At 33.9% G+C, this 25,793-nt stretch overlaps 4 protein-coding genes, 1 long non-coding RNA gene and 1 pseudogene across 8 annotated transcripts; 3 read left to right on the plus strand and 3 right to left on the minus strand.

Annotated features, from left to right (window-relative positions):
* The first annotated feature begins 982 nt into the window (after positions 1-982).
* On the plus strand, positions 983-2,530 carry LOC140807653 (large ribosomal subunit protein eL6-like). The gene is made up of 4 exons (XM_073164600.1): positions 983-1,310; positions 1,403-1,509; positions 1,922-2,103; positions 2,181-2,530. The coding sequence occupies exons 1-4, from the start codon at positions 1,051-1,053 to the stop codon at positions 2,334-2,336; spliced, it is 705 nt and encodes a 234-aa protein (XP_073020701.1). The 5' UTR covers positions 983-1,050; the 3' UTR covers positions 2,337-2,530.
* Positions 2,531-2,942: 412 nt separating this feature from the next.
* On the minus strand, positions 2,943-4,439 carry LOC140807651 (uncharacterized; annotated as a pseudogene).
* A 471-nt stretch (positions 4,440-4,910) lies between these two features.
* LOC140807652 (nuclear cap-binding protein subunit 2) lies at positions 4,911-8,888 on the plus strand. 2 transcript variants are annotated; one of them, XM_073164598.1, is made up of 9 exons: positions 4,911-5,013; positions 5,155-5,181; positions 5,659-5,882; positions 6,612-6,750; positions 6,837-6,870; positions 7,477-7,578; positions 7,995-8,048; positions 8,130-8,236; positions 8,568-8,888. In XM_073164598.1, exons 2-9 carry the CDS (start codon positions 5,161-5,163, stop codon positions 8,640-8,642), a joined length of 756 nt encoding a protein of 251 aa, XP_073020699.1. In that variant the 5' UTR covers positions 4,911-5,013; positions 5,155-5,160; the 3' UTR covers positions 8,643-8,888. The 2 variants fall into 2 exon arrangements, with proteins under 2 accessions (XP_073020699.1, XP_073020700.1); XM_073164599.1 differs by having other exon boundaries at positions 4,936-5,077.
* Positions 8,889-9,939: 1,051 nt separating this feature from the next.
* LOC140807661 (putative methylesterase 12, chloroplastic) lies at positions 9,940-13,314 on the plus strand. Its single transcript, XM_073164611.1, has 5 exons — positions 9,940-10,529; positions 11,121-11,360; positions 11,464-11,607; positions 11,973-12,107; positions 12,882-13,314. Exons 1-5 carry the CDS (start codon positions 10,257-10,259, stop codon positions 13,152-13,154), a joined length of 1,065 nt encoding a protein of 354 aa, XP_073020712.1. The 5' UTR covers positions 9,940-10,256; the 3' UTR covers positions 13,155-13,314.
* Positions 13,315-14,387: 1,073 nt separating this feature from the next.
* LOC140807495 (agamous-like MADS-box protein AGL11) lies at positions 14,388-19,606 on the minus strand. Of its 3 annotated transcripts, none has more exons than XM_073164355.1 (9): positions 19,459-19,595; positions 18,427-18,617; positions 16,198-16,279; positions 15,790-15,851; positions 15,502-15,601; positions 15,368-15,409; positions 14,967-15,008; positions 14,683-14,840; positions 14,388-14,601 (listed from the first exon to the last, which is right to left on the minus strand). In XM_073164355.1, the coding sequence occupies exons 2-9, from the start codon at positions 18,606-18,608 to the stop codon at positions 14,568-14,570; spliced, it is 702 nt and encodes a 233-aa protein (XP_073020456.1). In that variant the 5' UTR covers positions 18,609-18,617; positions 19,459-19,595; the 3' UTR covers positions 14,388-14,567. The 3 variants fall into 3 exon arrangements, with proteins under 3 accessions (XP_073020456.1, XP_073020457.1, XP_073020455.1); XM_073164356.1 differs by having other exon boundaries at positions 14,389-14,605; positions 14,686-14,840; positions 19,463-19,606; XM_073164354.1 differs by having other exon boundaries at positions 14,389-14,601; positions 19,463-19,606.
* Positions 19,607-23,613: 4,007 nt separating this feature from the next.
* Positions 23,614-25,627, minus strand: LOC140808030 (uncharacterized). Its single transcript, XR_012112793.1, has 2 exons — positions 25,374-25,627; positions 23,614-24,087 (listed from the first exon to the last, which is right to left on the minus strand). It is a non-coding gene; the product is annotated as an uncharacterized lncRNA (long non-coding RNA).
* Positions 25,628-25,793: the final 166 nt, after the last annotated feature.

The raw sequence follows: 25,793 nt of genomic DNA on the forward strand, positions 1-25,793 counted from the left end.
CGATTTCTGCATGAACTTTTAGTTTTATATTTATTTAATCTAGTCGATGAAATTTTAAAGTTTATTCATTACCTTAAATATTGTCACTGTCGTCATGTTAATGTTTTATTTTCGTTTTACGATGTGCACGATAGTTGTGTGACATGGTTAATGATTGATATATTTTCTTTTATAGCACAATGTGTTTGATCACGTATATGTTATAAAAAGTACAAGACGGCATATCCACAGTTTGTGCTCAGTGCAAAGCTGAAATTTTTTAAAGAAGCGTGCTCATGTCTGAACATATTTAAGGTGAGGTCGGGAATAAGTTTGGAATTGGAATATATTGTCAAATTGGTCGTTTTCTATGGCAAACGAGATCGTGAATTTCACAATTATTATTCGAAGAAAAAAGAGTGGTTTAAACCGAAAGCTAACAACTCCCTCTTTCTTGCTCATTTTGGGGATATGAGGGCCACCGACATGCTATTCTCCACTTAAAGTTAACGCACGACACAACTCTATATTTAATATATATGACTAATTAATTATATAGTGTCAAATCAATTCTTGAAATAATGTTCTAAAGATAGTATAGAGATAATATCGCGTCATGACTATCTCATATTTAATATTACTTGCTATTAATGTATTCAGATTTTTTATTTATACTATTTTTTACCTTATTCAAAATCATGAAGAGGATAATTGAGATCAAAACAAACCAAGGAAAATAAAATTTAAAAAAAGAAATAAAGAAAAAGGTAGAAAAAAATTGAAATTTGTCATTTAAAATATGAAAGTTATGGAGAAAGTTGTCTATTGACGCCTAGAGTGTTTTCAAGCAGGACCAAGAAAAACCACGGTTGGGCTACTTATTGGTTTAAGCCCAAATGTTATACTGTTTGTTTGTTTGGGCCTCTTTGGGCTAATTTACGAACTTCCCATAGGGCTTTCAGTAGGGCCTAATTAGGTTTTACAAGACTGGTCGCATATATTTCTACTAGGGTTCTTCTTGCTGCTGTTCTCTTCCCAATTGGAACACGCAACGCACCTCTGGAGCTTGAAATGGCGCCCAACCAGAAGATCGCAAGAGCTTCCCGTAACCCGGAACTCATTCGCGGGATACGAAAATACTCTAGATCAGCAACGTACCACAAACGTGGACTCTGGGCTATCAAACAGAAAAACGGAGGCAAATTCCCCCACCACGAGAAGGCGGCGGCGGCGGCGGCTTCCGTGGCGGAGAAGCCACAGAAGTTTTACCCGGCTGATGACGTCAAGAAGCCGTTCTCAAACAAGCGCAAGGCCAAGCCCACTAAGCTCAGGTTATATTACAGATTTTATCTCTCAGTCTTGCTTTTTAACTAAGAATATGTTGTTTTCTGATACTTTTTATTTCGGTGTTTTTTGGATTTAGAGCTAGTATTACTCCTGGGACAGTGTTGATTGTATTGGCCGGAAGGTTTAAGGGTAAAAGGGTTGTCTTCTTGAAGCAACTTTCTTCTGGCTTGCTCCTTGTCACTGGTGAGTAAATATTTTGATCTGGGGATTTATCTTTTCTATTTTTTCTCATTTCCCGCAGCCTTACAATTTCTATATGCATTTTATGGCGGTAATCAATTTTGTTTGGGTTTCATGATATGCAAACGATGAATGGTAAAAAAAATTTGTTCTTTGCAATGTAGATATGCACGATGCAACTGTCTGCAATATTTTGAATTTGTGAATCGGTTTTTCAGACATTCTGTTTGTTTTCATTTTTCCTGGGTTTCAATTTTTTACTTATTGATGATTAACGAGAATTATATTATTGAAATTGGTATTATCTGAAACGTGATTTTGATCTTGGGAGGTACTTTAGATATTCATTTCATTAGCTTGGCCACTAAATTTGTTGAGGTCACCCATTTTTTATTGAATGATAATACTTCCATAGGTCCATTCAAAATCAACGGTGTTCCTCTCAGACGTGTCAACCAGTCATATGTTATTGGAACATCCACAAAGGTTGATGTTTCTGGGGTGAGCTTGGAGAAGTTTGATGACAAGTACTTTGCCAAACAAGTTGAGAAGAAGAAGACTAAGGGGGAGAATGAATTCTTCGAGGCAGAGAAACAGGTAAAATTTTTAATGAATCGACACACTGTTGTTCTTGATTATCCCTGTCCAATGGCTTAAATGCTCCATATCTATAGGACAAAACCACACTCCCCACAGAGAAGAAGGATGACCAAAAAGCTGCTGATGCACCTTTGCTAAAAGCTATCGAGTCTGTCCCTGAATTGAAGGCCTATTTGGGTGCAAGGTTCTCCCTCAAGGCTGGCATGAAACCTCATGAGTTGGTTTTCTAGAGGAAGTGCCTACTTTAATCAGTAATGCCCATTTTTGTTATCCTTTTTTTACCGTGTCTCCTGGAACTTACATTGGAAGCCTCGGAAGAGCGAATTTAAATTGTTACGGGGATCATCTTGGTTTTACTTATTTGGTTTTATGTTGCTTCTGTTTTTCATACTCAAGCGATTAGTGAAATTTCTTCTCCACTTTATTGGTTTTACGTCGCATTTTGTTTTATCTTCTCTTTTGGACCTACCTCGTAACATTTCACATATGGATGCTTAATTTTAAACTCTCCAGTCACGCGTACCAATTTTTTAGTTTCATTTTCTTGATTTGAACTCCTTTCAGCCCGACTTTGTTTTCTTGGGTCTCTACTTCACTACATGATATCGGAGCTCGTTTAAAGTTCAATTTCGAGCTAATAATTGCTCGAATGAGCTCAAATATAAAATATTTCCCTATCCAAATTTAGCTGGAGGATATACCCAAACTAGGGATAAAACTTTTAGAGGTATTTGATCCTTTTCGATTTTTTATATATCCTTAAATTTGATCTTTATGACCGCTCACAATTAAAAAATCTAAACTTGATTCAACCAAAGAATGAACCTGAGGGGACATTTTTTTCCACCCGGAGAAGATAGAACAGAACTTAAGCTATATACGCACTTTTACAGATGTATTTCTACACGAAACCATATCTGTTATTTACAAGCAAGCCATTATTAAGCCAATTTCTCATGACCACAAAAGCTTCCTCTGCATCTGCATCTTCTTCAGGAGTCTGAGGCCTGTGGCCGAAACCGTGTCCCCTTCCTCCAAAAATGACCATCTTTAATTCCTTGTCGCTCTTCAGAATTCCTTCCAAAATGTCTACGGGACAAAGTGTGTCATTGTCACCTGCGATTAACAGCAGAGGCGCTTTTATTTTGCTAGCAACAGGAGTCTATCCTCGTGCCATAAAATGAGGCCCTTGTGCCAGAACATCGATAACCTGGCCGCCTCCAAAGCAAAAACCAATTATTCCAAGATTGTTTGAAATCCCAACAGTCGCAAATTCATTAACCATCCATTCGGCAGATGTAAGTACATCTTTTACTATACGCTGTGGCTCCTGCCTTGAGATCCATTCTTCTAACAAAGCCATTGGCCTATCTTTTTGTCCATGGATCCGCATTAAACAAATTTGGAACAAGAACACTGCAAAGTTTTAATGTTCAACAAGAATCAGAAAATGCACTAACGTTAGCATCCATTTTCCATACATTTGTCAACTTAAGAAGAAGTCAAGTGCTCCTCTAAAAAATTGGTTATATGATAAACATAGCAAGCTTTAGTTGAACCAAATCAACAACAGAATGATAACGAGGAAAGGAATTGGTTTTACTTGTGACCATTGCAGGCGACACCGTTGGCAAAATCTCTGATGGCGGAGTCTTCAAAACCTAAAACATCGGACAATAACAAAATCCCAGTTGCATTATTGTTCTTCACCGCCTTGAAAGATAAGCTTGAATACAGTCTGCTTCATTTCTGATTGTAAGTTCTGTTCCATTCACTAATTCACAGGCTTCATCCACTAGGCTCTCCTCTACTTTCATTTGGCTGCAACGTACTTTAAACTGATTTCTTTTTTTACACACTGGAAAAGGCTGCATCATCTTACGCCATGGATGCAAATTGCTTCGCTGCACAACTGAAGCTTTATAGTTAGAAATCTTCAACTTTCTGAGACACCCAGAACTTATTCAACATTCTTGGCATCCGGGAAAATTGGATCCTGTTTACTTCTGCTCCCTCCACATTACTCACATGTCAATATCTCCCACATAGCTATGCGCCAATCAAAGGCGATCAAATCACCATAAAATGCGACTAACTGAACTAACGGTCCAGGCAAGAACTCTTTTTGGGTTAATAAACTACGTTTGGCCTTATTTCTCCACTGATTTTAAATATTTAACTAAAATTCGCCGTTCTCCAGCAGAATGCCCAAGTGTGTGTTTTCTGGGTTTCTTTATAATTTGACTGCCATACTCACCACCAGTGACGCAAGGAGACTTCTTTATCCGTTTAAGCTTCACAAGGCCCACACACACACACACACACACACACACACACACACATATATATATATATATATATAATATTATTCTGTTTTCAGACGAGTTGGAAGATACTCAAGAGAGGGCAGAGATTGTAGCTAAGACTGTTGCCGTCCCTCCAGCACTTCCGTATGACTTTTCTTACCTTGTTTTTTCGACAGAGTGATTTGTCATATTTAGAGAATGGCTGTATAAACATCAACTTGCCTATTTTATATGAGAAGATAAACTGGTGGGCAAGCCTACACCATTTTTACATATCTCATTGAGGTGTAAAAACTATATAAAAATTTCATTTTTTAAAAAAATTTAAAAATACAGTGTATGTATAATACTTAACAAAAATTCATGTTAAACGATCTCACGGGTCGTATTTTGTGATACAGATCTTTTTATTTGGATCATTCATGAAAAAATAATATTTTTATGAAGAATTACTTGTTATGGTAAATATAGCATAGATAAAAAAAAAAAAAAGCCCAGGATAAGAGCAAACCTAAAGCCCAAAAGTACAAACCTGTTACAAGCCCGGGACAACCCAAACCCAAGCCTCGCCCACTTTCGTCGTCCTCGTCATCACCAATAGGCAAGTGTTCTTCACCGTTGCCCAAACCTTTCCGGTGCGATTTCAAGTCGCGTCGGTCAATCCGGTATACAATATCTGTGTAATCGTTGCTAATTTTGGTTTTAATTTCTCACGAATTCACTTTTCTGATTTTTCTTGTAGAAATTTATGATGGCCTCCCTCTTCAAGGTAATTCGCGTTTTTTCCCATCTAACGTACTCTCGTGAACTATTAAAGATCACGTGAAGGTTCCGGAACAATATTTATGTTCATATTATGCAACACTTGCAGTATCGAACTCCAATTTGCAGCTAGGGATTTTGAGCTCTTTGCTTGTTTTTCATAAAATGTTGTGCTTTATGCTTCACAGATTTTTGCTTTGTTGTCACTAATATTCACCATTGTTGCGCGGTTTCTTTTGATACATTTTTTGATTATTTTTTTAATTTTTTTTGGCATTTTGATATTGCACGGTATAAGGCGCTTCTAGGTTTGTTCATTATCACTTGCTAATTTCTGTTGGGGGTTTGTGGGGTTGTTGATGATTCAGCACTCAGCTGTAAATGTGGCACCACATTCTTCAGAAATTGTGCATTGTTTACTTCTAACCTCTTGTTCTTGGGGCGTTGTTAATTTACTATAATTATTGCTTTAACTTTGCCTCAGGATCCGAACAAGATATCAGTTTACCGGGATAGGAGGTTTTCTGGGACACAGGAAGAATTTGAAGAGGCGCTTTTGAGCTCGACCACAGTTTATGTTGGAAACATGTCGTTTTACACTACAGAGGAGCAAGTGTATGAGCTATTCTCTCGAGCTGGAGAGATTAAGAAGATGATCATGGGTTTGGATAAGAACTCTAAAACACCATGTGGATTCTGCTTTGTTGTGTAAGCCTTTGCATTAACTGATATACTCTAGTTCCTTGGGTATTAGCTGCAGACGGGCTTAAAGTTTTTAGCCGTTTCTTTGTTTTGTTCATCTCAGAAGGCTGAAAGTTTATTAAATTAATTTAAGTTATTTCTGTGCTGCTTTTTTTTTTTTCGAGAAATGTTGCTAACCCCGAGGAATTGACCAGTGCATTGAAAATTGTGCTGTTTGTGGGTTTCGTTGGACGTCGATAATCATTTGGTGAATAGCCATTAATGAATAATACTTATGGGTTATACCTATTTTTGAGCATGCATAGATACTAGCCGGTGTAGTCTTTATATAGTTAACAGTTCATACACACACATCTTGCCTATCATATGATTAACTTGAATTATGCGCCAAATGTTGGGTCGCTTTTCTTCAAAATTAATTTATTGATCGTCATATGCTTCAAAATATTTTCTCTGGTAAATGTTGAAGAAAATGCCACACTTTTGTAGTTACACCAAGAGTAACAATTTGTCCAATTCTGACATCCTTTTCTGCTCCTTTATGACTTTCGTCTTTGTAGCTCGATGCTAATTTATGTCTTTGAGGTGATTTGAGTTGTAACAGATTAATTTTTTCCATTGCTGTTATGTAGCTTTTAAGTTTCTCTAATACTCGATTGCTTTATGTTAATTAATCCTTATGCTCTTTGAGATCAAACGAAATGGGAAGCTGTATTGGAACCTTGCACTTGTCAGGTACTACTCCAGGGATGATACCGAAGATTGTGTCAAATATATTAGTGGTACAATTCTCGATGATCGTCCTATTCGTGTTGATTTTGATTGGGGGTTTCAAGAGGGCAGGCAGTGGGGTCGTGGCCGAAGTGGTGGGCAGGTGATGCAAATAAATTTTCTTCATCCTCCTATTCTACTGTTAGAAATCTACTGTTGGAACTAATTGATTCCTTTTCTTTTTACTAGGTGAGGGATGAATATCGGACTGACTATGATCCAGATATCCTTTTAACCTATTACTTAGAGCAACTGTTATTTCAACTTCTTAAATTATTGGATTCATGCTTGATTTTACTCAGTTTTATTATTCTTTGTGCAAAGATTTTGTATGCTTAGAATTCTTAGAGAACTACTGTTTTTTTTTTAGTTGAGCATTACTATATTGGAGTTGACAGAACCGCGAGCTGGAATCAGAACCGTCTCTAAATAATCGAAAGAAAATTGTTTATTGATATTTGTTCCTATAAACAAAATTAGAATAAAATCCAGATCGAAAACTATGTGAATCGTGACCGAAATCGTAATTTGTCACAAGTTCTAGAGGCATGTCATATTGGATTTCTTAGCTGTTGTACCTTCCCTTTCATGATCCGTTTCACCAAGTCATGTTCTGTGTACTCTACACTTCATGTGGCAACCCCCCCCACCCCCACCCCCCCCCCCCCCGGTGCATTGTGCATGACATCTTGTTTTCGCATGTATGTTGGTTGAAATTTGTGAGTTATAGTTTTATAGGAATAAGATAAGAAGAGCCGTTGGTATACTGTAATTAATCTGTCTGATTAAAATGACGTGAACTTTTGCCGGTTTCCTTGATTTATCATACGTAGAGGTGGTTATGGTAAATTAGTACAAAAAGAGTTGGAAGCACAGAGGCAGCTAGTGGACTATGGTGCCGGATCATTTCCACCTGTTATGACTTCTGACTGTAAGTGGCATTTGGTTAACCATGATTTGCATGTCTTCAATCACAAAACTTAAGTTCCTTGTCACGGAACACACATAAAACTTCTGTATAAATAGCCACATTTAAAAAATATTTTTATTCGGTGGTCCTTGTCTCCTTGAGTGTGATTTTCATTTGCTTATAGATACATAGTTAATCATCTTGCTTGTAAAACTGAATTGCTGAACTAAACGTTCATACATGTTTGGAGTTTTGACTTTTCTGTAGGATATGTTTATGACTAAGGTGAAATCTATGAACTCTGTCACATGGATACATGGTATATGGGGTTATTAAGTAGTTGTAATGAATATCTTTGAGGATTTATCTGTATATTGGTGTATAATCTTTGTATATATGAACCTAATGAATTTATTTCCGACCTTCAACTTCTGTAGTTGGTGGACTTGGTGGAAACTATCATCAAGGGCGACCTCACCGCCATGGCAGAGGTATTATTCTTGTTGCATCATATATTGTCTTTGTTGTCTTGACTAAAACTCAGTAGTTGCTTCTATACTTTGAAAAAACAGATTACCCTCGCAAACGATACCGGGAAGATGACCGTGCGGGTCCAGATTTCTCAAAGAGAAGGTCAGATTATGTATACCGGAGAATTCCAGAGCATGAATCCAGACCTGTAAGTTGTTGTCGTTAATGCTAGGGCAATACATTGTTTAACCTTTATGTATTACTTTTTAAAATCTCGTTCCAAAATGATTTGCTGCTGCTTCTGTTTGTTTCAACCATTCAACGTGCATATGCTCTATGTACATTTATAAGCTTTGGAAAAAAATTTATTTGATCACAGAAGATTAGAGAAGACTTAGGATAAGATCTCATTCACGTTATCTGATTGAGATTAATGTGATTACTGAAGCCTGTGTGTATTTTTCGACCCCACTCAAGAAACAACAGAATTGAAATTGCCGTCTCTGGTCATCATATTCCTCTGTCATTTTGATTTTCAGGAGAAAAACCCACGGTTTCGAGAAAGTGGTGATTCCGATGACGATGATGAGGAGGATCCTAAGAAACTTTCTTAGGAAATTTCGGCTGCCTATGTGTGAATTTAATTGCCAAGTAACATATATCTCCTTGCTTCGATTCAAAAGTTGCGGTCACATCCCATTTCTCACTCACTCTCCTGTAGCACTTCTCTTTCACAACATCTGTATCGCAATGTAAAATTTGATTTTTCCCTTTAGTATGCGAAGGTTGAAACAATTTGCTCTAGATTACAATGCTGGATTATTACAAGTCTCCTCGTCTTTCTTCGGAGGGTATAATTTGATTAGTTGTATTTTATATATAAATATTTCTAATCACTAAAAATCTGGACTTTGGTCATTTTTCGTCATTAAATGATCTTTTCCAAGCTAAGAGAGTTCGTTCGTTCCAATTTTTTTTTAAAACCTTGGCACCTGCTGCCGATGTTTTTGATATGTTCTGAGTAAATTCAAAAGGATAACGTAGTAATTTGTAAATCACGTTGATCAGGTAAATTTTATTGTACAAGGCAATGATAGAGACGAGACAACAAATGATTGAACTCTTGATTTTTTGAAAAAGTTAATCATACATTATCATCCAAAATACGGAATGGGAGATGTTGATACCAAATATTAGTTTCATACAAAAAGTTAAGATACATGTGCCTTTTTCCATATAAAAAAGAAGTTTGAAATAAGTATAGGTCGACTCTCTAAAGCTGACGCTTGAGTTCATTGCATCTTTAACTTTCCTGACTAGGTTTCTGGTCAATGAACTAATTCTTGGGTAATTAAATAAATTATGGCATCCTTTTTTACTCCAAATTTTTTAGCAAGGAATCAACTACTTTTAGCTTAAAACCATACCTTGTCAACTCAGCAGTAAAGATTCCGAATTCGTAATATTAAATAATAAAGATTAATTGATCTTAACATAAGATGTGGTTTCTTTGGAAACAAATAGGATAATGGTTGTTAAAAAAATCAGGAGAATAGTTTAGCATTCAAAATTTTAAATTATATTATTTTTTAAAACATTCGAATTTTATCCAAAACTATATCTTTTGCTAACATAACGGGACACATCAAATAATAATTGTCCATTTTTTTTCAAAAAAAGAGATTATAAATTAAATTTTCCTTCAAATGACATCATGAAATGGAAATTTCGATGAGTCGTTATCATTAGACCTTTTATGAATGGCGATGTCATCCAATGGCAGAAAAGACAATAACAGAAAAAGGGAATATAATAATAAAGAAACAAGAGAGCAAGAAACACAAAGATAAAATAAATTATAAAACACTTCTCTGCAAAAAGGAAAAAATACCAAGTAATATTGTTCATTTGTCTTCACTTCTCACCTCAATGGGAGTCAGTGCAAACAGACAATGAAGGTTCAAAAAGATCGCTTGCATTAAATTGCTTGCTTAAATTTGCAGTTGAGCTGGTTTTGGGGTCGTTCCCACACGACTTTTATTTTGGTTTTTTAATCATCGCAATTACATTATTAGTCAGTATTCTAAAAATAAAACCACCCTTCTCCCCAACCACCTACTTGTTTCTCTTACCCTCAAAAGCAATTGCTGCCTCTTTGGTTTTTCGCTGACTAATCAAGAAAAATAAAATCTGGGTTTTGTTAAAAATTCAATCTTTACTCTTCCAGAATGGGGAATAAGCTCATGTGTATGCCTAAGAAGGATATCAAGAATGGTGGGATTGTATCAAGAAGTAAAAGGGGTTCGTTGTCGAAGAGGAAGGGTTCAACAGAGGAAGAATTGCTGCACAGGCAAGCGCTTGCTCTGGCTATTCAGCAGCATCAGCTTTCTCAGAGATTTGAGAATGGGTCCATGTCTAGGCGAATTGGATCCACCAGCTCTCGCCGCCACACCACCAATTTTTCTGACCCTTTTTCTAGTGCCCCTGCTAATAATAAACAGGTAAAGCTTTACATGTTCGCGGTGCCTTATGCTTGTTTTTTTGCTTCTTTTTGTAGTCTGCACTAATTTCCTTGTTAATATTTACTGGTACTTTTGCGGCTGAAATTTGTTTTGAATTTGGGGAGCCACGATTAGGATCTAAACGGAAAAAGGTTGAGTTATATATGTTATCTCTTAATTTGTGTTTGTTTTTTATTTGCGTACATAGAAAGTGTGGCTAAGATTAATGACCCTGTTCAAAGAGTGGAAAAAGTCGGGATTTATGGGTTTTTCTTTGAGAAAGTGAAAAGGTGATTCTTTTTTTAAAATTGAGGAATCTTATTTGTGATATTTAATAAATCTTGGTGCAAATGGTGGTTTGATTTTTATATACGGTGTCTTGTAAGATTAAAGATGTGCTGCAACTCCATTCTGAGTTACTTATCATATCACTTGTCAGTTGGCTGGTTAGGATATTTTTGCAAGCATTTTCTTTAGACGAGCACAAGCCCCTAGATACCTTCTATTAAGGGATCATCCTTTTCCTTTATTTTATAAGTTATCTAATGATCAAACATTTGTTTCACTCTTTCATACGTGTATCATTTACAGTTACCAGAGTTTTTGGAGAATCTCAAAACAAAGAAATTTGTTTTGGTACACGGTGAAGGATTCGGAGCTTGGTGTTGGTATAAAAGTATCGCATTACTCGAGGAATCAGGGTTACTTCCTACCGCCTTGGATCTAACAGGATCTGGTATTGATCTAACTGATACAAACAAGGTTTCCACACTGGCAGAGTATTCAAAACCCTTGATTGATTTTCTGCAAAAATTGTCAGAGGATGACAAGGTAGGAAGTACTTGGAAGTTATAGTTGATCCATTTCAGAGCCCACTTTTAGTTTCTGTTGACTGGCATTGACTGCAGACCGAGTAACAGGTGTGTCTTTGCAGGTAATATTGGTTGGCCACAGTAGTGGAGGTGCTTGCATTTCCTATGCATTAGAGCAGCTCCCAGAGAAGATCTCAAAAGCCATCTACATATGTGCTACAATGGTATCTGATGGACAGAGGCCTTTTGATGTGTTTGCTGAAGAGGTGTGTTTAAAGTTTTGCTCTCAAAGTTTCTTTTCTTTGCGAAGTAACTTGATGCTATGTCCTAAATCAGTGGAACATTGAAACTCATAATTAATCTGGAATTTCTCGAAATTGCATTTTGGAATTTTACTTACCAAAAGAGAAAATGATTAAACTTTGTTTGTTTCCTTCATAGAAAATTAATATGTTGGTCTCCATTAAGCAAGCTTTTATCATCTGTCTTGAAATTTTAGCGAATTTTTACCCTTTCCATTTAGCCTGCTTTGTTTAGCAGGCACAAAGGATGACATGTTCTTGTGGACTACGCCCTGCTTTTGCGGTATTCATTTTCTGTGATATCATGCTTTGACATAATTCTCTTGCAGCTTGGTTCTGCAGAACTTTTTTCACCTGAGTCGAAGTCTCTAATTTATGGTAATGGTAAAGACAATCCTCCAACGGCATTCATGTTTGAAAAACAGCAAATGCATGGGTTATATTTTAATCAATCTCCTGCTAAGGCAAGTTTACTTTACTGATTTTGGAGTTCAAATCATCTCTTGAACTTGTGAATAGAGTTACATAGCAGTAGTACATAAAGTTTCTTCATTACTCATTCATTCTCGATTAGCGATTTAGTATGATGATCTGTTGTTTCTTGTATGAGTACAACCACGAACAAGCAGTGATAACCACTGGGTAGTATATGAAGTAACTTAATGGCTCTATATAATATGGTATCTGATAGCAACATAGGAATAGGATCGGTGAATAGTTGAACACAGAAGAATGTAGCTTAGAAAAGTGCTTTATTAAAGTTCTTATAGTTCCTTTAATCCTTTTTAAGAAAAAATTAGAAGCAGTCCAGTAAAAGAAAGCCTTTTTTTTGTCAAAGAGAAGTTGTAGCATAAGTTTTCGGTTTTCTTGAGCGTTTTTTGGAAATAGCTTCTGTCCAAATACAAGATTTTTTAAAATAAATAATGCTCTTCTTGTCTTGGCTTCACGGTCCAAACCAATTCACAATTTTAAAAAGCAACTGCTTTTGAAAGGCTACCTCTTTTAACATGCCCGGTGTACCTGTTTATTAATCCTTTGTGTTCCTTTAAATATGTAATTTAACTTTGAACAAGTGAAATGTAGACGACCTTCAAGTTTGACATCCTCTATCTTGTAATCTGAAATACAAGAATTCATCGTCTGGTGCATTTGTTTAACACAAGCTAAGAATAGAAAGCATATGATTTTTTCCTTGTCACTTGGACTAACTGCATGATTTTTTTATCATCTTGTTCCAGGATGTTGCTTTAGCTATGGTTTCCATGAGACCCATTCCTCTTACTCCCATGATGGAGAAAATGTCTTTATCAGCAGAAAAGTATGGAACTGGACATCGATTCTACATTCAAACGCTGGATGATCATGCCCTTTCGCCAGATGTACAAGAAAAGCTTGTCAGAGAAAATCCACCCGAAGGTGTCTTTAAGATCAAAGGCAGCGACCACTGTCCGTTTTTCTCAAAGCCTCAGTCTTTGCATAAAATTTTGCTTGAAATTGCCCAAATTCCGTAGGATCAAACATATTCTTGGTATGGATATTTCGGGAGATTCTTGCTGAAGCTAGGAGGTGTACTATATGTTAGGCAACGTGTTAAATATAATATATATGTGCATACATATATATACAAAATGATTCAACGCAGTTTAAATTAATTGCTCTTTTTCCCGTTTTCTTGATTTTTTTTTTTTAATTGGATTACAGAGTTGCTCATTCAGAGCGCGTGCTTAATTCTGCTCACATGGGCTACTACTACCACCACATGACATGAAATTAACAAAAAAAATGATGGAATGAAATGGTGATTTATGTGTTGAAAAAAGAAAGAGAACCTTTTTCTTATTCATATTGATCGCAGTGACCATTGTTACACAATCCGAGTTTTACAATCTCGATTTAAAGTGTAATTTGTAGTTCCAAGAAGAAAACAAAGAAAATGAAAATAAAATACTATAATTTATTCCATAATTTTTTGTATGAATATCACAAGTGTCGCATTTAATTTGAAAAACCAATTATTTTTTCCCTCGGTGTCTCTCCCACCCCTTTAACCTCTTCTAGCATCCTCTCTAGAAATCCTAGTATGGTCTTCAAACCTTTCTCATCTGTACAGCAAGACAACAATGCCATTGGCTATATTTGTGTACGTGTGTGTAGAGAGGGAGTTTGATAGAAAAAACTTGCAAAATTCTTCACCAAATCTTGGAAAAGTGTGGCCTTCGGGATGATGAATCACCACAGGATCGACAAGCTAATTGACCAGAACAGTAAAAAGCAAGAAATCTGTCTCCTCTATGTAATATAATAACACGCGTCAATTGTAAATAAGTATGCTTCCTTACTTGAAGTAAAAGTTCTACTTTAACAACTCTCCAACACTTTCCACAAGGGGAGTAATGCAGTAAATTATTTCAATGGAATCATCCGGCTGGCTGTCAAAAGATTAAAAAATGGCCACTGCGCAATTAATATTATATATTATTAATTTCTGACCAAATTAAAAAAATTCACGATAAATAAATTTCCGTATTTTATTTTCAGTCGTAGAAGTAAATACATTTTTGTCAGGATGATACATCATGATAACCTTTAATGCATATGTTTGCGTGAACATATATTTATATATATAAAAAAATTCTTATATTTTTTAAATTACATATAATTAATTTAATTTGAATGAAAGAGAAAAAATATAAAATAGAAATTAATAATTTAATTTGTATGATATATCATAATAGCCTTCCACGCACATGTATTGCAAGGGGTCTAAGTAAATCAAAGAGATGCATTCATAGAAACATATATAGATATCCAGACAAGTAGTCCTGATCATCAAGAAAATGCAAGAAAAACACATTAAAATGTATTAGTTCCATGCCTCCAAAACGATGCAGCTCGTTAAACACTACAATGGAAACACTTGTATGTTATTCGGAAAAATCAACACGGCCGAAAAATCGGCTACCTGCATAGACAAGAAGAGGAAAAATGAATGTAAGCATAAATATGACGTAGACTTAATTTCATGTAAAGAATTAATACTACCCGAGATGAAGAGTCGGCTTGTCCAGAACAGGATAGATCGATGTGGTCTCCATCATATTCAGTTGTAGCACATTGCTTGTGAAATAAGACTGGATGTTGTACTCTTGTCCAGCAGGAATCATGCTAAATTGCTGGAGCCTCTCATTTTCTGCTATCTGAAATTTTGCACTTTTATATATTTCAGAATATATTTATGAAACTTCTAGTTGTTTAATCATTTCGATTATTTGCATATTCCATAACAAAATCATCATAGTTAATGTTTGCATGTTAAACGTCACCTTTGCCCTGAGACAGGCATTTTCCTGCTCCAGCTGATTTTCCTGTTGGAAGAACAGGTTCCACAAAATAGATGGTCATCACAAATTTGTCATGAGATATTCAAAAGGAAAAAAAAAATCTATATATTTCTCCATCGTAATTATAATATTGAGCAACAACAATCCGGGGCTACGAATATATAGCTAAATTAATTGTGTATTTAAAGATTCATGCATTCTATGTTTTGTTTTATAACAAAAACACCACCTGGTCAGTCAGGGTTAGAGGGTTTGGGAGATTCCTACCAGTCCATCAATCAAAATGGAGGTGGACTAAGCCAAAAACTTCCAACAGATTGTAACTACTTTTTACAACACAAATAAAGTGAATCAGTCTATAAACCGAGAGCCGAAGAAATTACCCTCTTGTGCAAAATCTCAGTTTCTGCCAGTATCATTTCATGCTGTTGGAGCAAAACAATAACATAAAAGAAATATTATTATAAGAAAAAGTGTGATTATTGATTGATTTCTTGTAATTATTTATCATATATACCTTCTTGGCCCTGATTCTTGTGATGCTTCGCTCAAGCCTAGTTTCCAGCTGCTTCAACTCCTTCACATTCAACGACCCCAAACCCTCGCCCAAAAGATGCCTACGAAAGAGTATATATGTAAAAAGTTGGCATGCTATGTCTATCTTTTCCAAAAAACCCATTTTCTTAAATAAAAAAGACACCAAAAGAAATTAAAATAAAAGCAAATTAAACACACATTTAGTATTCCACTTTTCTTGGTTTATATATTATTTGCTGCGTGTAATTACCATGGACGTGATCGATACCTGTTGGAGTTCTGGAGCATCTGTATTTGGAGGTGCATCTTCTTCGATTCTTGTTGGTAAAACTATATTCGGATTCAAATAATAAGAAACAACCACCGAAAAATCGGTCAGAATATTTCATATATGTGGCTAGTTAATTTACGCAAACAAATTAAATCTATACTCTTTTAATATATATTAAAACGCACACATACAATACATTATAGCATGACACACATATTAATTTGGGGGCGCGAGTAGCCTTGCTCGAATTCACGTTGTATTCGCACCCGGTGGTCATACATAAGTTCAGGATTTTTCGATATTTTTGTGATAATTCGATCTTGTTTATATAACAAATGTTTGATCGATCGGCTCACACCACACTAATATTGAAGAATGTGCATGCATTTCAAACTGATCACTTACTTGAGCATTGATCTCTTGAGTGGTGTATGCATTTGAGGAATCTGCTGTTGACTTTTTGTACCTTTCTATAGTTGACCTAATGCTGCATACATGTAATATTAATATTGCACATATAATAAATAATATAAACATACATCAAAATTTCAAACATAACACGTACATGATTCCTGCATGGAGAAATAATAAAAGAAAATTTTGAAGGTTTACTTTCATGGTTAAACAATTAGTCATAAATAATTGGTTGTAATATAAGATTTTAACCATTTCTACTGATGGAATGGAACCTTTAATGATACATTTTTGTTCACTGTAAATTTCATAAATACATACATTTCCTTTAACATATCTAAATTTCAAATATGAATTTATTATAATTTTTATCCTCGGGTTTCAGTCATGTATTTCAATTTTGACAGTCTTAAATATTTTTAATCGTAGCTACTAACGTGTCACCACACACGTGAACACCACTTCGACATGAGGTCATCGTCATGTCAGCAACACATCAACGTTACGACGTAAAATGACCAAAATTTCAAATGAAACAAAGATAGTGAACTAATATTGAATTTGATAGTATAAAATATCAAAATCGTGAAGAGACTAATATAAATATATATACATAACAAAAATTACAAATTTCACTACTTTTAATTACCCTTCTTACTGTATCATAGACAGATATTTGGTCGAAAAGAGATAAACTTTTTTTTAAAAAAAAAATTCAAATTTTGTGTGCGACAAAATATGGCCATGAAGGGGATTATATCTTAACCAATGAATGTTATTTCAGATTAGACACCATATATGCACATGTTTATCCATCTGGTTTGCGTAATTCTACATATTTGGAATAATAGACTGTGTTTCCTGTGTTATGTATTTATTTTACATTTTTAATATTTATCTCCTATTTTAAATATTTAGATGAATAATATGCGTACATATTTATTAAAATATTTTTACCCCGATCGATCATTCATTATCTGTATAGATAGATGAATGGAATAACTAAACAAAAGATAAAAGCAGAAAAATTATAGAAATGTGGTATTTATTAATTATAATTGTACGTAATGGAATACTGCCTATTTGGTGATAAACCATTGATATAAAAAAATAATCGATAAATCCTGACTTCTGAGTGTGACTTTTTGGGGAACAACATTTCTATAGTTTTCTTTATGTTCATGATTAATTTCTTATCATATATGAAATATGTCAGATAATACTCATATCTGATACACACAATTCTTATAATTATTTTAAACAAAATACCTTCAGCGACAATATAAATTTCAAAAAGTTTTTAATAAAAAACTGTGTGCTGCACTTATAGTTGTTAAAGGTAGGAACAAAAACAAAATCTTATACATTTTGTGTTCTGTGTAATGTTTTAAACGTCAAAGGGAGGGAAGATATATATATATATATATATATATATATATATATATATATATATATATATATATACATGAAACTGGAAAGACAAAGAACCTAAACCTAATGAACGTTGTAGGGCTTTATCTTTGTAAGATAACAGTACTCGTGGTTGTGCTGGAGAAATGAGAACATATATATTTTTTGGAAACCTGAAGGAAATATTTGAAGATTTATAGTGCTGGATTGGGTAAGCATTGGGACTATAATCACAAAAATGAACTGTTAGTTTTGAACAACAAAAATGTGAAAGAGAATCAGAACTCTGCCTGTTTCTACTGCTGTTCTAGATAATTGTGTCTGTACTGTACTGAGCCCTTGCTCATGCATTACTAATTTCCAAATAGTTATTCATGAATTCGATTAATTTATGTCATTAATTATATATATTGCTTATGTTAGTAACACAGTCAAATAGATTAAAAGTGGAAAATTTTTCCAAGAAAATTATTTTTAATAAATTCAAATCAAGTTACACAAAAATTATTTAGACTATGGCTCCAAATTTATACTTTAAAAAAATTGTATGTTTTTTTCGTGATTTAATTAAGATTGAAACTTTAGGGTAGATGACACACGCCGAATAAAAACCGTGCTTTCGTTTGATGTATATATAGTATAGATGTTAAAGCTGTGTGCTTCTTGAAGTTTTAATTAAGACAAAAGAGGCTGAATGATTTAATTTGTACAGATATATTTGAGATCATATCATGGAAATAATTATAAAGATTACGCAATATTATTGAAGCCGAAAGAAGGAAGAGGAAGAAGGAGAGTTGTGAGACTTACTTATTGTTGGCATACTCGTAGACTCGTCCACGGCTAGAGAAAACTATTAGTGCAACTTCGACATCACACAGAACTGAAAGTTCATAAGCTTTCTTCAGTAGACCATTTCTTCGCTTACAGAACGTAACTTGTCGATTGGTGTTGTTTTCAATCCTCTTGATCTCGATCTTTCCTCGTCCCATTTCGCACCCCTAAGTATTATTAATGTAAGTTTTACTTTCTTGGCAAAGTTTTGTTAATTAGTGATACAACTTCAATAAATTCGCTGGGAAGAATATCAAAATGATAATAGTTAGAAAAAGACTTAATTTATATGTGTACTCACGCACTCATACAAAAGGCATTTCTTGAATTTGCAAATAAACATTGTAAAAATGCTGTCTTTTGCCTCCTCCCTCTGGTAAAGAAGCTCATAGATCTCATAATTACAAAAATAAAAAATAAAAATTAAATAAAAACATGACAGGAAAATGGAGGATTTATTAAAGAAAATAAAGCCCTTGACTTCGATAACATGATAAAAAAATACAAAGGAAATAAAACTAGACGAAATAGTATATCAAATCAAAAGCTTAATTTAACAACAAACTGACGAGGGATAGTATAGAATCAAACAAAGGAAAAGAAATGATAATCTTTTTGTAGGAAAACATTGTAGCTTTAAGAAAGAAGTGATAAAAATGGGGGAAACCCCATCAAGATTTTCTTCTTGTACGAACACAAAGAATTAGAAACACACAGATATTCATGATTTTAAGCAGTTCTTGGAAACCAAAAACCATGAAATGAAAACGAAATCTTCCATGCAAGAAAGCTTGGTTTTTCTTCATTTTTTGCTCTTTAGCTCAGATCTATGCTCGACCACAGAATTCCACTAAATTTGCAAAAATAGCTAAGAAAACATCTGAAACTGTGCCCTAATGCATGAAGAGGAAAGAAATTAAATGAAACCCCAAGTTAAAAAAAGAAACACAAGTTTTCTTTATCCATGTTCCCCGCTTAAGATAATCGTCATTGGATGACATACAGAACAGACCTGGCCTCTTGGGCAAATATTGCTATTTCCCTGCGAGTAGAATTATTTCCCCGAAAGCTTAAGCTAACACGAATTTCAAAGAATCCCTCCGACTAAATAAATTCAGGCTCTTGATTAATGGCTCGTCACAGGCCCAAAGCCATATTTATCCATATTCTTTCTTTGTATACGGTAGCTAATTTAGCGTATTGGTTGAACATGTATGTGGGTGTGTGAGAGAGATTGAGCTGGCCAAGAAAATGACTTGTTTTCCAGATATGCACCATGCGTGGTGTTGTGGGCTAGCCATTATCAGAATCTTTGCAGTGGAGAAACTCACCAAAAACTGCAATCGTTTTGGCCTTTATAAATTCCCATGTGGACCATTGTGCCCTTGCAAAATACTTCTCTCTTTTACTTCTTCATCAGGTGCAAGCTGTATTCAAACACCAAAAAGACAATCAATATATATATATATATATATATATATATATATATATATATATATATATATATATATATATAATAGGGACGGAGCCACCTTTGGGTTAGGGTGGGCTCTGGCCCCACCCAAATTTTACAATTTTTTTTTTCTATATTTTTTTGTTTTATTTTTGTTTTTTGTTAGTTTTATTTTATTGATGCAAATTTGAAGAGTTTTTGTTAACTATGAGTAATTTTTAAAATGACCTTCTGTAAATACCTATAATCAAATTTGACTTTCGTTCGCGTTTTGCTCAAAAGGTTGAAGAACTTAACGTAAGCTGATTTTTAAAATTAGCTTTAAGTTCCAAATATACTTTTAGACTATATTTACAATAACACACAAATATATTAAATTTAAATAATATGATAATACAATTATTCAGATACTACATATTTTATTATATCTTTATTTAATATCTATTAATACTAAATTTTTTATAGAATTTTAATTTTTTTAGTATGAACTAGTGTATGTATATAAGTAATGATTTTGAGAAAAATAAAATAATGATTTTGAGAAATTGCGCAAATTTTTCATGTGAATCATAGTAATGACTTGAATGATGTATATATCAAGCTTTTTGTTTTCCTATTAATGTCTATATTATTCTTAATTTGATGTTTGTAAATATCATTATTTTTTTTACCGTTGGTTTTAAAAAATGATGTGAACTGACTTTTGACCGCAATGATTCTTAATGGCAAAAAATTTGAAAAATCCTTTTTGGAATTAAGATAAGGTCATATATCAATTCAATCTATGAGTGAACAAAATATCGATTTCAACCCAAATAAGTTATCGAGCTGAATTAATTTAAAAAATCAATTTGTTTAATTGGAATATTGGTTTTAGTTTTTAAAATCTGGTATAGGCCGTTTTTGTCAAAAAAAATGATTCAATCACAGTTGAGCACTAGTGCACTACAATCGATTTAATGTATCTACAACTACAATAAATTTTTTCAAGTTGAAGAGCTTAATAATAGATTCAAGGATGAGACAGTTGAACTTCTTAAACTTATATGTTCTTTGGAATCTAAAGAAAACTTTAAGCTTGTTAATGTTGATCATATCTATCGACTTGTTGAAAATTTCTATTACCTTGATTTCGATTCACAAGATTTGCATCACTTGAGAATGCAATTGGATCACTATAAATTTGATGTTCATGGCCATGAAAGACTTCAGAATTTATCAACTATTTCTGAATTATGTCGAAGATTAATTGTCATGAACCTATGATTTGATTGACATGTAATTTATACATTTTTTTACGTCGTTTACTTATTTATCGAATATGATATATTTGTTTAATTGACAACTTGATTCGTCTTGTTTTAACTCGTCTCGTTTCTACACCAACAACGGAATGAGTATTTTCATCAATGAAACTTGTTAAAACAACTCTTCGTAACAAGATGAAAGCATAGTTTTTCGAAGATTCTATGGTAATCTACATCGAACGAGATTTGGTTGAAAAAATTGATAACATTTTAATAATTAATGAGTTATCTTCTAAGAAGAATCGAAAAGCACAACTTTAGTAGTGTTTTAGCTCCTTGTTTTTGAAAATAAATATATTGTTTTGTCATTAATGAAATATCGATATGATCCAGCATTCTCTACATAATATTATGCTCTCCTTGAGTGGTTCGAATTTGACTCGAAAATTCATAAATCAACCTAGCTAGTTATGAGCCTTCTAGTTCCAAAGCTCCCCTCTCTACCCTAGTGAACTAAAAACACTAAGCTACTCTTGAAAAATGGAAGAAATCTTCGCAACGTGACATTCCTAATCTGATGAGTCGTTAACTTTCTATAATCAATACATATGGTAAATTTGTATTAGTGATACACACAGAAGATTTCTTTATCATGAAAACAAATGATTTATGTGGCTAATTAATGGTGGTATGAAGGCCTGATTAATACGTATATGTTAAATCACTGTTTCGGCAGATTAGGGTTTGGTGCAGTCCACCTAGAGTTCACTATATCTAATTGGGAAGTGTTCTTTCCACAAACTCGATTTTCCTCCGAGGTGACAAAATATATAAGATTAATTATATATTCTCCATAATTAATAGCAACGTTGCTCTCTTATAATATCTCTTGTTCCTTATTATATATTTAATTAGTAACCGATCGATAACCGATAACTTGGGTATGCTTTTTTTTTTTTTTGAAAAAAAATAAACACTTTTGTTCTTAATTTATATGTAACAAAAATATTTCAAAGTAGACTATTCTGCATGAGACGCAGCAAAAAGATTAATTACTATAAAAAATTTATTATTTTTTTATTATCTTATATATGTAATTAGAAGATTAAGAATGTTTCGATTCAACGGTTAAGCTTTGAAAATTAAGATTATAGAAAAGGAAAGTGCTCGAGGACTTTGCAATTGACTTCCTTTGAAAATTTGATTTGAATCATGTACGTATTAAAACCTTTTTAATAATTTTTATACACTTGGAAATTAAATTTAATTTCCAGTTATTTATTTATGAGAATTCTCTAGTTTCATCATGATTTTTATTCAAAATAAATCGGTCTAACCCGAAGCCGACAAGATCTAATCGGTTTTCGATCGACGGGGGACTGAGAGCAGTGAGCACTCCCCCGAATATGATAATGAAGTCATGTTAAATTTTTGGAAATAGGATGGAAAAAAATGGGAAAAGAAGAAGAAGAAGAAGGAAATAAAGTTTGTAATAAAGACTATGGGACGTGGAAATGATTTTTCAATATTTTTTTCATAATTAGAACATTTTAATTGAGTTGCGTGACCGTGTCACGTTGCATTCTTTGTAATGAATTCGATTCAAAGTCAATTTCTTTTTCTAAAATTAGTTCCAAGAAAATTAGCGAGTCGAGCTTTCTTTTATCTATCAATCTCTCTTCCATAAAAAGTAAAAATACATAATTTTGACGGAGTCTCTCCAAGTTTCGTGAAAAATCATTAATTTGATATAGTCTCACAGCTCAATTTTGTAACTTCGAATTTAAAGATAGTTACTAAAGTATCGCGTAACCTTTCAAAAAAAATTATTGCGTAATGTTATTGAAATACGTGTAATAATCGATACTTCAAAAAAAAAATTATTTTTTGGGAGAGAATTGATTTTGAAAATTAAAATTATAGAAAAGGAAAGTGCTCAAGATGTTGAAATGTGGTCCAAATGTGAAGACCACCCCTATTTATTGTATTCAGCCTTAATTCAATTCTCCTCATGTGACTTTTAAATTTATCTCAAACGGAATCTTTCGCTATTTGCTTAGCTTTTTAATTTTTTTTTTTATTTTTGTTAAGAATTACTATTCCACCACCCCCCCCCCCCCCCCCCCCCCACCACCCCCCCGGCCCAGCTTCCCTGTTCTTGAAATTATAAACATTTTTCGATTTAGAAGATTCGAATTCGAGATTATAGTCAAAAAAATTCGAATTGTTAATAACTAACCAAAGTTAAACAAAGAACTAAATTCAATGAAATCACATAAATTTTTGGGACAGTATTGTGTCTGGAAAAAATAAAAATCACACAAAATTTTGAGACATGGAGAAATTGCGAATGTAACAAACAACAAAAAGCCTAATAAAAATTATACGAACTAGGACCAAATACCAAATCTTTCAAAGACAAGAAAAAAAAAGAGAAAAAAAGCCTAATAAAGAATTACCAAATTGTTGAAACATTTTTCAACTTTTCGTGACAAGTTCAAATACATATAATGTATTTACGAACAAGATCCAATCAACAAATCACTAAATAAATGGCGAACTGAAAACCTACTACTTAGCTTCTTCTGACGATGTTTAACATATTAACCTTAAAAAGAGGCCACAATGTAAAAACCTCCCTTTTCCGGTTTCAACAATATACATGAAACTTAGTCAACACCCAATCTCAATCCCGGATACCAAGTTCGACCTCAAGATCGTCGTCTTGTTCAAAAAGCTTGAGAAGGCGGGCATGTTGTTCTTCTCTCTTCTTCTTCTGCCACAGCTTGTACAAGAAAACAGAAAATGCAACAGCAGCAATGAGTCCGAGGCATAAGATCAGGATTATTAATTTGGCAGAACTTCTGGACGACTTGTCATTTTCGATTCCCTTTTCATTTGTAGAACTTGATGATGATGATGAGATGTCTGCTAATCCTGCATATAAACATCACAACGATAAAGTGTTTTAACAAGAGTTTCAAAAACATAGAGGTCCCAAACCTTTAACAAGTAAGAAAGGGAGTAATGAATACTCCAATTCGCTTTAACTATTGGTGCATACTTTCAAGAATTCCCTTAAAATTCTATACTCACATTCAGAATTAAATGAATCACTCTGGAAAAAGTGTCAGCTTGCTACTCAAGATGAATTGTCAGGAAATAAGTTTACAGCAAAGATTTTGATGCCGAATATCCCACATTCGGTTATGAAAATGCTGTAACTTTAGTGTGTTCTTGTGTGTGTGTGTGTGTGTTTTTTAGTATACGTCTCAAGTCTCATCCATAGTATCGACGTTCGACACAATAAAGTATTGAAGACTTGGGACATTGCAAATCTGTGAAACGGATATTCATATCATTGTGTGTAGTTTTTGCGGAAGAAGAACATGCAACAGATGAGGGTCTGATCCAATGAAGCCAATTTGAACTCAGTACCATTTAAAATGTAATCAACATTAACAACATCTTCAGCCTAGTAATAAGCCCAAAGTAAGCTTATAACCCTTTAATCGGTATAAATGACCCCAGCTTCAATAATCTTGAACAGAACAGCTAGCAGTTTGACTCGCTTAGAAGTTAGAACTTGGGAAATCTAAAATTCTGCGGAATTCAACTCAAGTTCGTCAAGAACGAAAACTGGGATGAGCTTGGTTAGGAAATCTTGCTTCCTTACGACGTCAATTGGACTCATAGGAAATCGAACAATCAGTTGAATTGGCTGGCTATTCAACAACCCAACAAAAGCTTAAAGTTTACAACTACTTTTCAGCTTCCAATTACTTTATGAAAAAAATAACAAGGATGATAGAAGGTTAATACCGATCTTATTCCAGTATTTACACACACGCAGGTCATGACCTCCCAAAAAAACATCAAACAGCATAAATATCTCGTTAAACAAGATCAAGAAAGATCGAACATTTAGCCTTTCAACGGGTTCTAAAATACTCCCTGTAGTGATCTGCTCCAACACAACAAATTCACGGTGGTTACAGATAGATTCATAAAACGCAGAACCCACATCAGGAAGTTCAGATCTAGTCTTGAAATCACTGTTATCGAGTTCTTTCCAGATAATTTTTAGCAACTAATTAAGAACAGAACACAAAATCTTGGTCCCGGTTAAAAAAGTTCCGATCTTTCTCATTAAAACAACTAGTATAAAAGACTACACAATCGAAATTTCGAGTTTGTGATGATAAAAAAATAATAGTAAAGACCTGGAATCAATAGAAGCGAGAACGAAACGAAATGGAACGACAGTTGCGGAGAGATCGGAGTTCTGAATCTACTAAACTTTTCTTTCATTATTCCTTTAGTCTGCTTCTTGTTTCTTCTGCTACGTTTGTTACCGAAATATAATAACAATCAAGCTTTGTACGTGGGTTAATTCGCTGTCGGCTGCGGTTTAAAAGGGGATTCGTGAATGATGATGTCCTGCAAGTCACCACTATGTCAAAACTTTTCTTTTCCAAATTTTATTTCCATCCAGAAAATATTATCTTTAACAAATTTATTTGATGCTATAAAACCGTGGTATCCAAATTATTATAAAACAGTTGCACATATTTTTATTTTTTTTACGTGGTTAGTATTTTACATCACATAAAAAATAATATATTTAATTTGTAATCATCGGT

The sequence above is a fragment of the Primulina eburnea genome, chromosome 12 (genome assembly GCF_022965805.1).
Source record: "Primulina eburnea isolate SZY01 chromosome 12, ASM2296580v1, whole genome shotgun sequence".
Taxonomy (NCBI): Eukaryota; Viridiplantae; Streptophyta; class Magnoliopsida; order Lamiales; family Gesneriaceae; genus Primulina; species Primulina eburnea.

What these genes read in the sequence shown, in the direction of transcription:
- LOC140807495 (XM_073164355.1), bottom strand. Translation starts at nt 18,608, where the DNA reads ATGGGACGAGGAAAGATCGAGATCAAGAGGATTGAAAACAACACCAAT. An exon ending in CAAGAATCAGGGCCAAGAAG is followed by an intron (nt 15,410 to 15,501) that starts GTATATATGATA and finishes TTGCTCCAACAG; the next exon opens with CATGAAATGATACTGGCAGA. An exon ending in CTGAGATTTTGCACAAGAGG is followed by an intron (nt 15,009 to 15,367) that starts GTAATTTCTTCG and finishes TTCTTCCAACAG; the next exon opens with GAAAATCAGCTGGAGCAGGA.
- LOC140807653 (XM_073164600.1), top strand. Translation starts at nt 1,051, where the DNA reads ATGGCGCCCAACCAGAAGATCGCAAGAGCTTCCCGTAACCCGGAACTC. An exon ending in GCCAAGCCCACTAAGCTCAG is followed by an intron (nt 1,311 to 1,402) that starts GTTATATTACAG and finishes TTTTGGATTTAG; the next exon opens with AGCTAGTATTACTCCTGGGA. An exon ending in TGGCTTGCTCCTTGTCACTG is followed by an intron (nt 1,510 to 1,921) that starts GTGAGTAAATAT and finishes ATACTTCCATAG; the next exon opens with GTCCATTCAAAATCAACGGT.
- LOC140807661 (XM_073164611.1), top strand. Translation starts at nt 10,257, where the DNA reads ATGGGGAATAAGCTCATGTGTATGCCTAAGAAGGATATCAAGAATGGT. An exon ending in AATTGTCAGAGGATGACAAG is followed by an intron (nt 11,361 to 11,463) that starts GTAGGAAGTACT and finishes GTGTCTTTGCAG; the next exon opens with GTAATATTGGTTGGCCACAG. An exon ending in TTGATGTGTTTGCTGAAGAG is followed by an intron (nt 11,608 to 11,972) that starts GTGTGTTTAAAG and finishes ATTCTCTTGCAG; the next exon opens with CTTGGTTCTGCAGAACTTTT.
- LOC140807652 (XM_073164598.1), top strand. Translation starts at nt 5,161, where the DNA reads ATGATGGCCTCCCTCTTCAAG. An exon ending in ACCTGTTATGACTTCTGACT is followed by an intron (nt 7,579 to 7,994) that starts GTAAGTGGCATT and finishes CAACTTCTGTAG; the next exon opens with TTGGTGGACTTGGTGGAAAC. An exon ending in CAGAGCATGAATCCAGACCT is followed by an intron (nt 8,237 to 8,567) that starts GTAAGTTGTTGT and finishes TTTGATTTTCAG; the next exon opens with GAGAAAAACCCACGGTTTCG.